At 42.4% G+C, this 14,415-nt stretch overlaps 1 protein-coding gene across 1 annotated transcript in view; it reads left to right on the top strand.

The window, feature by feature from the left end:
- The window catches only part of zbtb10 (zinc finger and BTB domain containing 10), a 66,402-nt gene that overhangs the window by 34,407 nt on the left and 17,580 nt on the right, over nucleotides 1-14,415 (top strand). The window contains exon 3 of the mRNA XM_067980672.1: nucleotides 3,808-3,876. Coding sequence (XP_067836773.1) covers nucleotides 3,808-3,876 — 69 coding nt within the window. The remainder of the gene's footprint in view (nucleotides 1-3,807; nucleotides 3,877-14,415) is intronic.

The following is a 14,415-nucleotide window of genomic DNA, read 5'->3' on the forward strand; positions in this document are numbered from 1 at the left end:
ACATTGAATTCCATCTGCCATATATTAGTCCATTCCCCCACCTTATCAAAATCCTAAAGTCCATTCACTCAACATCTACTGCATTTTCCCCATCTACCATGTCTGTAACCTCCTCAAAGAATTCTAAAGTTTATCAAGCAGGATTACCCTTTTAAAATCCATGCTACTTCTGTTTTCTCTTTCATCCTTGATTAAAGACTATAAATTTTTCATACCACAGCTGTTACGGTAACTGGCCTATAATTACCCAGATTAGTTCTTGTCCCCCTTTTTTGTCCCCATTCTCTAGGCCTCCCACACACATCCACACTCAATAGAGCCCTGAAATATTTGTAGGGTCTCTGCAATTTCTGCCTCATCTCCTTCAGAATCCTAGGATATGTCATGTCAAGCCCTGGTGCTCTGTCTTCCTTTAACCTAACTAACTTACCTAAAATATTTTTTATTCATCATAATATTTCTCATCTTAGTCTCAGCCACGTCATGATTCACCTCCTCACCGATATCCTTCTCTTCAATGTAAACCAAAGCAAAGTATCCCCTCTGCCATTTTTTGATCATTATCTACAAATTGACAATCCTCTCTTTTCAGGGGCCCTATCTTGCTTTGAACAATTCTCTATGTACTGATATACTTATAAAACACTTTACTATTCCTTCTGATGTTTTTTGAAATGTTTTCCTCATACTCCATCTTAGCTGTCCGTATTCTGCTCTAAACCACATTTCTAACTTTTATATTCTCCTTTAGTTTTCTCATTACTATTATTCTTGTAGTCCTGATTGGTTCTCTTCAGTTTTAATTGGTTTCTAACCTTCATGGCATCCTAACACTACCAGCACTTTCCTTTTTTAATGGAATACATTTATTGTGTACCTTTTGTAATCTTTTTTTTTAAAACAAAAACACCTCACTGTTGCTCTGCAGTCCTTTGGCAATTTTTCCTTCCACCTCAACTAGCTTGCCAATAGTCTTTCATTACTTTGCCCAAGTGGCTATTCTTTACATGGGAAGTGTTCCAGTTGAACTGATCCTCACTCCAATAAGGACCACTGGAAAGAGATGAGTTTTCTACTGCCTAGCCTGGGCTATGCTTATAGCCAATTGTAGTGCCTGGAACACTGCACAAACCCAGGGATTGTACCTGGGCCCTCTTGGTCTGTCCCATACCTCATGGTGTGCCTATTCAGTGAGCCGTAATGAAAATCCCATAACTTGTTTAAAATATATATATATATATATAATCTCACAAACTCTCCCCTATGTTTGCTCCTCCCACCAGCCAAAAAAAAATCCAAGAAACTGGAAAATTGGAGGAAATATCTGGGGAACAATCCCGATGAGATCTGCTGACATGATCTGTTGGGTTGTATTCTTCCACAAATTAGCTACTACTACGGGGAATAGAGAGTTTTCAGAGTAACATGGATATTATCCAGGTACCTGAATTTCTTCAGGAGTTCACATTTGACAACAGATATGGGCCCAATTTATAGTACAAAGCATTCTACTTTGCAGACAAACCCTGCTGAGTTTTAATTCTCCTGTAGACGTAAAGGATCTTAGAAGTCCATTTTGACATTGCAGAAACTACTATAGAAGGCTTAAAGCTATCCGAGTTGTGATTTTCCTCCCTTTCTCATGCCTTCATCCTGAAAAAAAAAAGCTGTTTACCAAAGGCGGCAGTGTTGCTTTTGTATGAGAGGATGTCAGGCAGACTTCAGTTCACAGGATCTCCCCCTAAATTTAAGACCATTGTTTTCTCAGGCCATTGAGTGCTCCATCCAATGACCTGATTGCTTTTGAGCTACCCTCAAACTGGACTCAACACTTAGGCCAAAGAATTCTGTCTCCAGTTTTTGTTTTCCGCACTGCTTCAGGATAATTCAGTTTTACATGGCAAATGTTGTTAGTATTAAATTTGTTACTGTAAGTATAATTTGCCTTTTTTTTGTAGTCCAATCTCCACATGCAAAAGTTCTTTCATTTCTGCTTCAGTTCTTTTTTGGACTTGGTGCAACTTGAGCTTTCTAATAAAAATCTTCTAAGAATTCTTGTGTGCAATGTTACATTTTCATTCCTGCCTGGTGCTGCTTTTACCTCAGGAAACAAAAAACCGTGTGTGTCAAGGTGGACATTTGTATAGAGATTTGAGAGGGATGGAGAATAAAAATTGCTTATGGAAACAATTGCTCTGCCATGAAACTCTGTAAAGATCATTGTCAATGGGTGTTTTCCCCTCTCTGGCTTGACTATTCAGTTGTATGTGGAGGTTGAACTGCATATGAGAATGTGTAAGCCCATACCTATTCGGGTAATAACATACATTCTCTTTGCAAACGATACCGGTGTATCTGACAAAGTATTTATAATTGCAGTAAGATTGCTTTCTGCTTTCTGCTCTCTTCCCATCGCCTCCAGAGTAAAATTTGCAGAATGAAATAAAATAAATCTAGAATTTGTTACGTCACCCAAGCTCAAAATATAATTGGTTGATCACCAACTTGACCTGTTGGATCAATGTAGTATTGCCTAGTGAAATTGTGTAAATTCCTTACAGATAATGTCAAAAGAAACTATTCGTATATTGCTATAACTTGGACAATATTGTTGTTAACTAGCCAGATTAACAGAGGAAAGAAATTTGTAAAATTAGTTTTCAAACAGGTGTTATAATTAATAATTGCCTGTGCACTTATTTTTTTTCAATTTTTCCCACCACTTCCACAACCTTCTATTAAAAAGCTGAAAATATGAATATAATACAATATGATTTACCAATATATTGCAATTATCGCAACAAAAAAAGTAGTCATGACTATTGTGATTGTTATATTGTCATGAAAAGATATTTCAGAAGACAGAAGCGTTACTTTCCAAAATAAAGCTACCAATTATATGACCGCTTAATTTGTAGCAAGTGATGGCACATAATGGTCTGTCTCAGCCATTCTAACTTGGGATTCTGATGAAGCTATTGCAGGATAACTTCAGAATTTTTATCATTGAAAGGAAAACAATAAAAGTTGAACACAGATACGTTGTTTTTGTTAAGTTCAAAATCAAATCAAATGGCAGCAACTTCAATTAAATTATGAAACTCTACAGGGCTGGAAAACTGGTCTCAGTAATGTCGATAGATTAAGTGTGTCCTGGGCTTTGTGATGGTAAGCCAAACAGCTGGAACTTATATTCACTCTGTGCTTAGTTCTAAATCCCAATTAGTGCCAGTCCCATATTTGAAATGCATATATTAAAAATTGGTTTGGTGAACTTTAGAAATCAGAAAATAATTGCGGGATTTTAAAATTATGCATGTGGCCGACCCCCTTCTCCCCCCCCCCCCCCCCCCCCGCCCCCCACCAAGATGGCTGTGAATTTAGCCAGTGGATGACTGATCCCTATAGTCCAAGTTCGATCACTGGTTTGTGCAAAGTTAGTTAAACACAGGTGAAGCAGTGGGTACGGCACTAATAATTGGCTTCTGCATCCTTGGGTTAGAGAAGGGAGTAACTGCCAGGATTGCTGCTTCTGAACACTGTCCAGTAACATCTGCTGTAAATGCACATCTCCAAATATGTGATGAGAAGATAGGATTGGGCTCTATTGTGATGTGTTCTGTTGTGAATAGTCTGTTGATATTCATTAGACACTTGTGAATAATGGCCACTTGGGCAAGGTTCTGATGGGTGCCTGTGGAACAGTACCCCATGAATGAATCAATGCCTTCGGGAGGGGCGGTTGAGGGAGGGGGAATCTGGAAGCCATAAAACAAAATGTTATTGATGTAATTAATCTCTTTCCAGCTGGAACTTCAGATCAATTCAGATTTGGACTGTTACAAGAAGCGCAAAATAGAGAAGCCTGGTTAAATGGTAAGTATTTTTCCAAGTAAATCTTGGAGAAATTGTTGCGTTTAACCCACAGCAATAAGCAGATACTATTATATACATAAAATGTGTATTAAAAAAAGATGGTGTCCACACATCTGTACTACTTTGTCAAGATTTCACATTGCAAGATGCTATGTAAACATTTCTAATAGGCATTCCAATGTAAAAAATCAATGTAAATTGGAATTTCTATTTTAAAAATGAAAAATTTAAATTACATATTTCCCAATAACACATTTATCCATTGAATTATTTTGTATTTTTAATACCTTCATCAAAATTTTTATTGAAGGCAGCAGCCGCTCCCAAAAACTTGGACTTAGACTTGAGATTTTTGTTCAGAGCTATGACTGAGCGCTGAAGGCAAATAATGCAGTCTAATGGTGAGCAGTGTATCAACTTGCCAAGATCCATCATTAGTATTTAAGTAGCCAAACTGGAATATTTTTCTCAAGTTTCCAGCAGTTTCTGGTCAGTTTTTCAGAATTATTTTTTAAAAAATGAAGATGAATTTCTAAAACATTAGTCAGATAAAGTTTATATTTTTAAACAGAGGTTGTGTGTATCTGTATATGTGTGTATATAAATGTGAGAGAAATACTGATTGCAAACCTAACATAGCTTTTATGTTCGATAAACTTCAGAAAATGTATTAGATGGAGTGTCCTTTCCTCGCACAAAAAACTGAATCGTTAACCAGTGGTTTCAGTTGTCACCTGATTATCACCTTTGTTTTGTTGATGGTAAATAATGCTAATTACGTGATCTCCCGTTCATCGTGGTAATTGTGCTGCATATAGCATTGCCTCTAAATGGAGACGTTTTTACTTGCACGCCTTCACCCAATTTGAATATTTGTCTTACTGCAGTGTACATTTCTGAACAATTCATATTCAAAGGACTTTCTTTCTTATATTGGACTGTAATTTTGCTCTGCAAATTTGTTCACAAATAAAAATTAAAGATTATTTATAAAAACATACCAAACAAATGCCAATTTTCTGTTGCTTTACTTTTGAGATTGAGATTTCTAAAGTAGAGTACACTAAAATCTGATCATTTTGTCAGTTTTAATGTAGAAAAATATTTTCCAGAGGGTTCTTAAACTGCAGACCAGTTCATTAAAATAAATGCTTACCATTAACATAATGCAGCCCATTTCATCTGTGAAATTGTTTTGCGACAGGCATACGGATTTTTTTTCAACGCACAACTAATCTAACAAAGTTGTTTGATCGATCAGAAACTTTAATCTCTTCACCATAGAAACATAGAAAATAGGAGCAGGAGTAGGCCATTCGGCCCTTAGAGCCTGCTCCGCCATTCAATATGATTATGGCTGATCTCTATCTCAATACCATATTCCCGCTCTCTCCCCATACCCCTTGATGCCTTTTGTGTCTAGAAATCTATCGAGCTCCTTCTTAAATATATTCAGTGACTTGGATTCCACAGTCTTCTGTGGTAGAGAATTCCACATGTTCGCCACCCTCTGAATGAAGAAATTTCTCCTCATCTCAGTCCGAAACGTCCTACTCCATATCCTGAGACACTGACCCCTCGTTCTGGACCCTCCCCTCCCCGCCCCCCCCCCCCCCCCCCAGCCAGGAGAAACATCCTCCCCGCATCCAGTCTGTAGCCCTGTCAGAATTTTATGTTTCAATGAGATCCCCTCTCATTCTTCCAAACTCGAGTCTATCCAATCGCTCCTCATATGACAGTCCTGCCATCCCAGGGATCAGTCCAGTGAACCTTCGCTGCACTTCCTCTATGGAATATTTCTTCGGTAAGGAGACCAATCCTGCACACAATACTCCAGGTGTGGTCTCACCAAGGCCCTGTATAACTGCAGTAAGACATCCTCGCTCCTATACTCAAATCTTCTTGCAATGAAGGACAGCATACCATTTGCCTTCCGAACTGCTTGCTGCACCTGCATGTTTACTTTCAGTGACTGGTGTACAAGGACACCCAGGTCCCTTTTGTACATCAACATTTCCCAATCTGTCACTATTTAAATAATACTCTGCCTTTCTGTTTTTCTTTCCGAAGTGGATAACTTCACATTTACCCACATTATACTGCATCTGCCATGTATTTGCCCACTCACTCAACTTGTCTAAATTGCCCTGAAGCTTCTTTGCATCCTCCTCACAACTCACGATCCCACCTAGTTTTGTGTAGTCAGCAAGCTTGGAAACAGTACATTTGGTTCCCTCATCCAAATCATTGATACATATTGTGAATAGCTGGGGCCCAAGCACCAATCCCTGTGGTACCCCACTCGTCACTGCCTGCCACCCTGAAAAAGACCCATTTATTCCTACTCTCTGTTTCCTGTCTGTTAACCAATTTTCAAACCATGCCAGTATATTACTACCAATCCCATGTGCTTTAATTTTGCACACTAACCTCTTATGTGGGACTTTATCAAAGGCATTCTGAAAATCCAAATACACCAAATCCAAATACACCACATCCCTTATCTATTCTACCCGTTACATCCTCAAAAAAAACTCATGTACGTTTGTCAAAAATGATTTCCCGTTCAAAAATCCATGTTGACTTTGTCTAATCCCGTTGATATTTTCTAAATGTCCTGTTATCACATCCTTTATAATAGACTCTAGCATTTTCCCTACTACTGATGTTAGGCTAACCGTACTGTAGTTTCCTGTTTTCTCTCCCTTTTTTAAATAGTGGGGTTACATTTGCCACCCTCCAATCTGCAGGAACTGTTCATAATCTATAGAATTTTGGAAGATGACAACTAATGCATCCATTATTTCCATGGCCACCTTTCTTAATACTCTGGGACGCAGATTCAGGCCCTGTAATTTATCGGTGTTCTGTACCATTTAATTTTCTAGCACTTTTTTTACTAATAGTAATTTCCTTTAATTCCTCCTTCTCACTAGTCCCTTGGTTCCCTAGCATTTCTGGGAAGTTATTTGTGTCCTCCTCTGTGAAGACAGAACCAAAGTATTTGTTTAATTGCTCTGCCATTTCCCTGTGCCCCTTTAGAAATTCTCCTGTTTCTGACTGTAAGGGACCTACATTTGTCTTCGCTAATCTTTTTTTAACATACTTGTAGAAGCTTTTACAGTCCACTTTTATGTTCCTTGCAAGTTTACTCTCATACTCTATTTTTCCCCTCTTAATCAATCTCTTGGTCCTTTTTTGCTGAATTCTAAACTGCTCCCAATCGTCGGGCTTGCTAATTTTTCTGGCAACTTTATATGACTCCTCTTTGGATCTAATACTATCTTTAATTTCTTTTGTTAGCCATGGTTGGGCCGCATTTCCTTTTGTGTTGTTGCGCCAGGAAGTAATGTAAAACTGTTGAAATTCATGCATTCGTTCCTTAAATGTTATCCATTGCCTATCCACCGTCATGCCTTTTAATGAAGTTTCCCAGTCTATCATAGCCAACTCACTCCTCATACCTTCGTAGTTTCCTTTGTTTAGATTTAGGATCCTCGTTTTGGATTGGACTACTTCACTTTCCATCCTAATGAAGAATTCTATCATGTTATGGTCACTCTTCCCTAAAGGACCCCGCACAACAAGATAATTAATTATCTTATTAATAATAATAATATATAGGGTATGGTAGCATAGTGGTTATGTTACTGGACTAGTAATCCAGAGGCCTGGACTAATAATCCAGATGAGTTCAAATCCCACCACGGCAGCTGGGGAACTTAAATTCAATTAATTAAATAAAATCTGGAATTAAAAAACTAGTACCAGTAATGGTAGCCATGAAACTACCGGATTGTTGTAAAAACCCATCTGGTCCACTAATGTCCTTTAGGGAAGGAAACCTTCCATCCTTACCCGGTCTGGCCTATATGTGAATCCAGACCCACAGCAATGTGGTTGATTCTTAATTGCCCTCTGAAATGGCCCAGCAAGCCGCTCAGTTGTACAATCTCGCTACAGAAAGTCACAATAAGAATAAAACCGGACGGACCACCCGGCATCGGCCCACTAGGCACCGGACACGACAAATGTAAACCAAGCCCAGTTGACCCTGCAAAATCCTTCTCACCAACATCTGGGGACTTATGCCAAAATTGGGAGAGCTGTCCCACAGACTAGTCATGCAACAGCCTGACATAGCCATACTCACACAATCATACCTTTCAGCCAACGTCCCAGACTCTTCCATCACCATCCCTGGGTATGTCCTGTCCCACTGGCAGGACAGTCCGACCAGAGGTGATGGTACAGTGATATACAGTCAGGAGGGAGTGGCCCTGGGAGTCCTCAACTTTGACTCCGGACCCCATGAAATCTCATTGGCTTCCAGTCAAACATGGGCAAGAAAACCTCCTGCTGATTACCACCTACAGCCCTCCTCAGCTGATGAATCAGTCCTCCTCCATGTTGAGCACTACTTAGAGGAAGCACCGAGGGTAGCAAGGGCACAGAATGTACTCTGGGTGGGGGACTTCAATGTCCATCACCAAGAGTGGCTCGGTAGCACCATTACTGACTGAGGTGGCCGAGTCCTGAAGGATATAGCTGCCAGACTGGGCCTGCGGCAGGTGGTGAGCGAACCAACACTAGGGAAAAGCCTACTTGACCTCGTCCTCACCAATCTAACTGTCGCAGAGGCATCTGTTCATGACAGTATTGGTAGGAGTGACCACCGCCGTGTCCTCGTGGAGAAGTCGTCCCGTCTTCACACTGAGGACACCATCCAACGTGTTGTGTGGCACTACCACCATGCTAAATGGGATAATTTCAGAGCAGATCTAGCAGCTCAAAACTGGGCATCCATGAGGCGCAGTGGGCCATCAGCGGGAGCAGAATTGTATTCCAGCACAATCTGTAACCTCATAGCCCGGTATATTCCTCACTCTACCATTACTAACAAGCCAGGGGATCAACCCTGGTTCAAAGAGGAGTGTAGAAGAGCATGCCAGGAGCAGCACCAGGCATGCCTAAAAATGAGGTGCCAACCTGGTGAAGCTACAACACAGGACTACATGCATGCTAAATGGCAGAAGCAACATGCTATAGACAGAGCTAAGCGATTCCACAACTAACGGATCAGATCAATGCACTGCAGTCCTGCCACATCCAGTCGTGAATGGTGGTGGACAATTAAACAACTAACGGGAGGAGGAGGCTCTGCATACATCCCCATCCTCAATGATGGCAGAGTCCAGCACGTGAGTGCAAAAAACAAGGCTGAAGTGTTTGCAACCATCTTCAGCCAGAAGCGCCGTGTGGATGATCCATCTCAGCCTCCTCCCGATATGCCCACCATCACAGAAGCCAGTCTTCAGCCAATTCGATTCACTCCACGTGATATCAAGAAACGGCTGAGTGCGCTGGATACAGCAAAGGCTATGGGCCCCGACAACATCCTGGCTGCAGTGCTGAAGACTTGTGCTCCAGAACGAGCCGCGCCTCTAGCCATACTGTTCTAGTACAGCTACAAGGCTGGCATCTACCCGACAATGTGGAAAATTGCCCAGGTATGTCGTGTTGCTAAAAAGGAGGACAAATCCAATCTGGCCAATTACCGCCCCATCAGTCTACTCTCAATCATCAGCAAAGTGATGGAAGGTGTCGTTGACAGTGCTATCAAGCGGCACTTACTCACCAATAACCTGCTCACCGATGCTCAGTTTGGGTTCCGCCAGGACCACTCTGCTCCAGACCTCATTGCAGCCTTGGTCCAAACATGGACAAAAGAGCTGAATTCCAGAGGTGAGGTGAGAGTGACTGCCCTTGACATCAAGGCAGCATTTAACGGAGTGTGGCACCAAGGAGCCCTAGTAAAATTGAAGTCAATGGCAATCGGGGAAATCTCTCCAGTGGCTGGAGTCATACCTAGCACAAAGGAAGATGGTAGTGGTTGTTGGAGGCCAATCATCTCAGTCCCAGGACGTTGCTGCAGGAGTTCCTCAGGGCAGTGTCCTAGGCCCAACCATCTTCAGCTGCTTGATCAATGACCTTCCCTCCATCATAAGGTCAGAAATAGGGATGTTCGCTGATGATTGCACAGTGTTCAGTTCCATTCGCAACCCCTCAGATAATGAAGCAGCCCATGCCTGCGTGCAGCAAGACCTGGACAACATCCAGGATTGGACTAATAAGTGGCAAGTAATATTCGTGCCAGGCAATGACTATCTCCAACAAGAGAGTCTAAGCACCTTCCCTTGACATTCAACGGCGCTACCATCGCCGAAACCCCCACCATCAACATCCTGGGGGTCACCATTGACCAGAAACTTAACTGGACTAGCCACGTAAATACTGTGGCTACAAGAACAGGTCAGAGGCTGGGTATTCTGCGGCGAGTGACTCACCTCCTGACTCCCCAAAGTCTTTCCACCATCTACAAGGCACAAGTCAGGAGTGTGATGGAATACTCCCCACTTGCCTGGATGAGCTCCAACAACATCGAAGCTTGACACCATCCAGGACAAAGCAGCCCGCTTGATTGGCAGTCCATGCACCACCCTAAACATTCACTCCCGTCACCACCGGCGCACAGTGGCTGCAGTGTGTACCATCCACAGGTGTAACTGCAGCAACTCGCCGAGGCTTCTTCGACAGCACCTCCCAAACCTGTGACCTCTACCACCTAGAAGGACAAGGGCAGCAGGCACATGGGAACAACACCATCTGCACGTTCCCCTCCAAGTCACCCACCATCCCGACTTGGAAATATATCGCCGTTCCTTCATTGTCGCTGGGTCAAAATTCTGGAACTCCCTTCCTAACAGCACTTTGGGAGAAGCTTAATCACACAGACTGCAGCGGTTCAAGGCGGTGGCTCACCACCCTCTTCTCAAGGGCAATTAGGGATGGGCAATAAATGCTGGCCTTGCCAGTGACGCCCACATCCGATGAACGAATTAAAAAATAATTATATATTAATAATTACCAAATGTGGAAGTTGCACTTTTTACCTGGGCCATCCTCATTTGCCAATTCCACCCTGAGTGTGCTGCCAGGCCTCCTCCCCTGAGTGCTCCCAGACCCCATCACCCTTGAGCTTTATCACAAACAGACCACCTGCTCGGCAGGCATACCCTGGCCCGCGATGCAGGCTGCCCACCTCCTTTCAGCTCCTACTGTATCTGTCCACTCGGCCCATACACTAACCCTAGGCTCTGAGTCGCTTCTGGCCACTGCCTGAATGCTTAGTTTATCTTACCCGCATGTGTTACACCAGCTCCTGAACAATCTGTTCTCACTTGATCCCAGTGTAATTACTGACTCAATACATGTTGGCTGTCAGCTTGCTGAGTACCTTAATCTTTAACAAAGATAAGAGATTGAAATTGGGTGCATCACTAAAGGAACATATGAGAACCATAAGGATGTTAGAGACATAGAGAAGAGACAGAGGGTGGAAAAAGTCAGATGGAAACAGTGAGAAGTGTCTGCAAGAGCTGTACACCGAGAAAAAGATGGCGCACAAACAAAAGAGGGTGGCACAAAGAATCACAGTTAGAAAGAAACAAATAGTTATAGAAACACACCATTTCTTTGGGCACAAGCAAATACAGAGAGAGATAAACATACTGTGTGTAGGGGATAATGTTCCTGTATGTACCAGTAGGTTTGTAGGAAAACTTTAGGGAGGTAGTACATTTTTGACGTGTCTGTAGAGTGCAAAGCATCCTGATTGTCTCAAATCTCTTAATCGCTTAATATTGAAAAAAACTGATGTTTTAACAACAAATGTTGTTACTGTTTTTGCATTTGCAAAAATGCAGCCAATGAACTGGCAACCAGAACATTATCAATTAATCAAAATATTGGGGTAAGTCTAACTCCTTTTGACCAGTTACCTACCCTCCCATTATGTGGCAACCATCCATCTCAAAAAGACGATGATGTAAGCACCAAAGCAGTTCCGTTACTTTGCCATGCTGCAACACTGAGTGGCTGAAGAGTCCAATTCTTGAGCGATAGTCCTTGCCACAGATGGTGCAGGCATAAATTACAGAGCAAGATGGTGAAACCTGCACAGTATTAACTCTTGAAGCCTGATGCGCTTTCATCTTTGCTGTCTTCTCTTTCCTCTCTCCAGCTTCTTAGACTCCCTGATACACACCCATCTCGTGATCTGAGTCAACTGTAGCAGTAAAGTGTTGGGACATATATACAGATGATGCAAGCAAAGCCTTCAGTAGTAGATATTCTTACTCTATATACATTGATATTGCAACAAGACACTAGACCATGGAATGAATTTTTAACTGCAAAGTCCACCCCATGTTCATTGAGGTCCCGTTGACTTTTACCTTGCCAAAAGGGTCACATAAAGAACCTGAATCTACTAATCTCGTCTCCAAGAGAGCAACTTTATCGATGTCAGGTTGCACCAGCTCTCTATCGTTGATGGCAGTCTTTCTAAGGTCTCTGACAAACTCTAGATCGTTTGACATATCAGTGCACATTGTCCTCACATTCTGGCAAGCAAGTTTTAAAATAGTTGTTTGCAACCCAGGAATAGTAGATTGAAGCAAAGAATTTTTACCTCGCCTTTTCTAGGGCTGTGCGCAAATTGAGATGAGCAGTCCATCCCTAAACAGGTTCTGCTTGGTTGTTAGGGCTGCTGCTGGACTCCTGCGTGCTCTGTACTGATGAGGGTGACCAGTGTACACCTAGTCAAAAAGAATAAGAAAACGAAGGCTTGCCTTCAGACCAAAGCCCCCTTCTCCGTTGTACAGACGAGAGCCAAATGCTTGGAAGGCCAAGACATTTGTAAGTCTTCACAGCTGCAGGAGATGCCATAGGGCAAAGCTGAGATGCAGTGCCAACTGCCTAATTCTTTCTCGAGGAGTTGGTTTGGGATTTTCTCCTCTAGCTTTTCTTCAACCAAGAACCAGCTGCAAGGCAGCAGCACCCTTTTTTTAATAAAAATATATATCTTAAGTCCACCGTACTGAGCCTGACTTCCCAACCCCACTCTGCTGTCAACTCGCAACCCGACTCCCAGTTCTGCACTCTCCAACTCCGCACCCGGAGCTCAGCCCCCCGCACAGTGCCCGGCACCCTGCCCCACACTCTCCAAAATCACTGTCGACATTTAGAATAGGAAAGCCTGATTTAACCTTGTGAACACTTTCCCCATCGGTCAAAAATATAATTACAGAACCTCCTATCACTGGTAGTATATATTTAGCAAATCAGTTTTTACTACAAAAACATCTGCAACTTCAAGAAGTCCCTAATTTACCCAGAAACCTATCTATTATATGTTCCAAATCCCCAGCAATTTCCCTCTGCACAGGCCCCCTCCTCCTCTTGGTTTGTGTTTTGAGTTCTGCTCAAATTTGAAACTTGCATTTGTCACCTGGTCCTCCTTTGTTTGTATTTCTCAGGCATCCACATGGATCCCATTTCAAACAACTCCAAAAAAAAAATTCTGTTTTTTCCCGTTCCAGCTGAGTTGTGCTTGTGCGATTCCCAGCCTGATACAGGGAAGGTATTTTCATTTGAGTCCTTTTCTCATTTTTTTGTTCATGTATGGTTATGCATGCGTGGACCTACTTCGACGTTGCATACTGTATTTTTATTCAATTATTTGGCAGCAGTTTATTTGGACCACACAACTTATCTTTATTCATTTATTTTATGCTTTATCTTCAGGCTATCTTCCTGGTTTTATTTAAATTACATTTACTTCCATGCACTTTTGTACCAGCACCACTATTCTGCTTGAGCACCAGCAAGCAATGGTCACACAAAACGATTGCACTTCAATTGTTAATTCTACAATAATGAGAAGTGTGGGGGGTGGAGTTAGAAAGTGATACAAGTGAAGATTCTTGCATTTCTTTTCATTTCAGATTACTATCCACTTATCCCGTACAAATATTTTGTCTGCGAGGAGCAATGTATCCTTAACATACAAAGTTCTCTTTCCAGACTCCTCACTGGCCTATGATAACCATGACAATTAACATAGTAAATGGTTACCAGATACCAGTTCCCCATTTTTGGCCCAACTCCACTGCCAGTCTCCTCACTTCTGCCTACCCAGGTGGCCTGTTTGTCACCTCTGCCAGACCTGGCCGTCTGCCTTCAACATGCCTCCAGCTTCCTTCAATGCAGAGCTGCCTGTACTTGTGTGAATATAAGGCAGTAGTTGCTCTCTTCAACTTTTCACCCAGCACTCCTCTCATAGCTTCTTCCCACCTTTCCTTCTTGGTGTTTCAGTCCTGCCTGTGCTTCTTTATAGGTACTGATGTCCTGTTCCCTCCTATTCCCTGGCTCTCTGGTCCCACCTGCCTCCCAACCACATGTTACAGCAGCTTTGAGATGTCAGTAGTACATAAGACCATGTCAATGCAACAGTGACGGGAGGGCCGTTTGACCTTGAGTAGCGATGCATTCAAGTCTCAGTTCCCAACCCCTATTCCTTCCCAAAACATTTCCTCTTGGCTTAGGTTTGCTAACCCCTGCCTGGCTCGTCCCTTCATGTCCAGCAACAGATGAAATTATTTCTACAGCTGCCCGAGGATCAGCTTAAAATCTAGC

Source organism: Heptranchias perlo, chromosome 3, assembly GCF_035084215.1.
Source record: "Heptranchias perlo isolate sHepPer1 chromosome 3, sHepPer1.hap1, whole genome shotgun sequence".
Lineage (NCBI taxonomy): Eukaryota > Metazoa > Chordata > Chondrichthyes > Hexanchiformes > Hexanchidae > Heptranchias > Heptranchias perlo.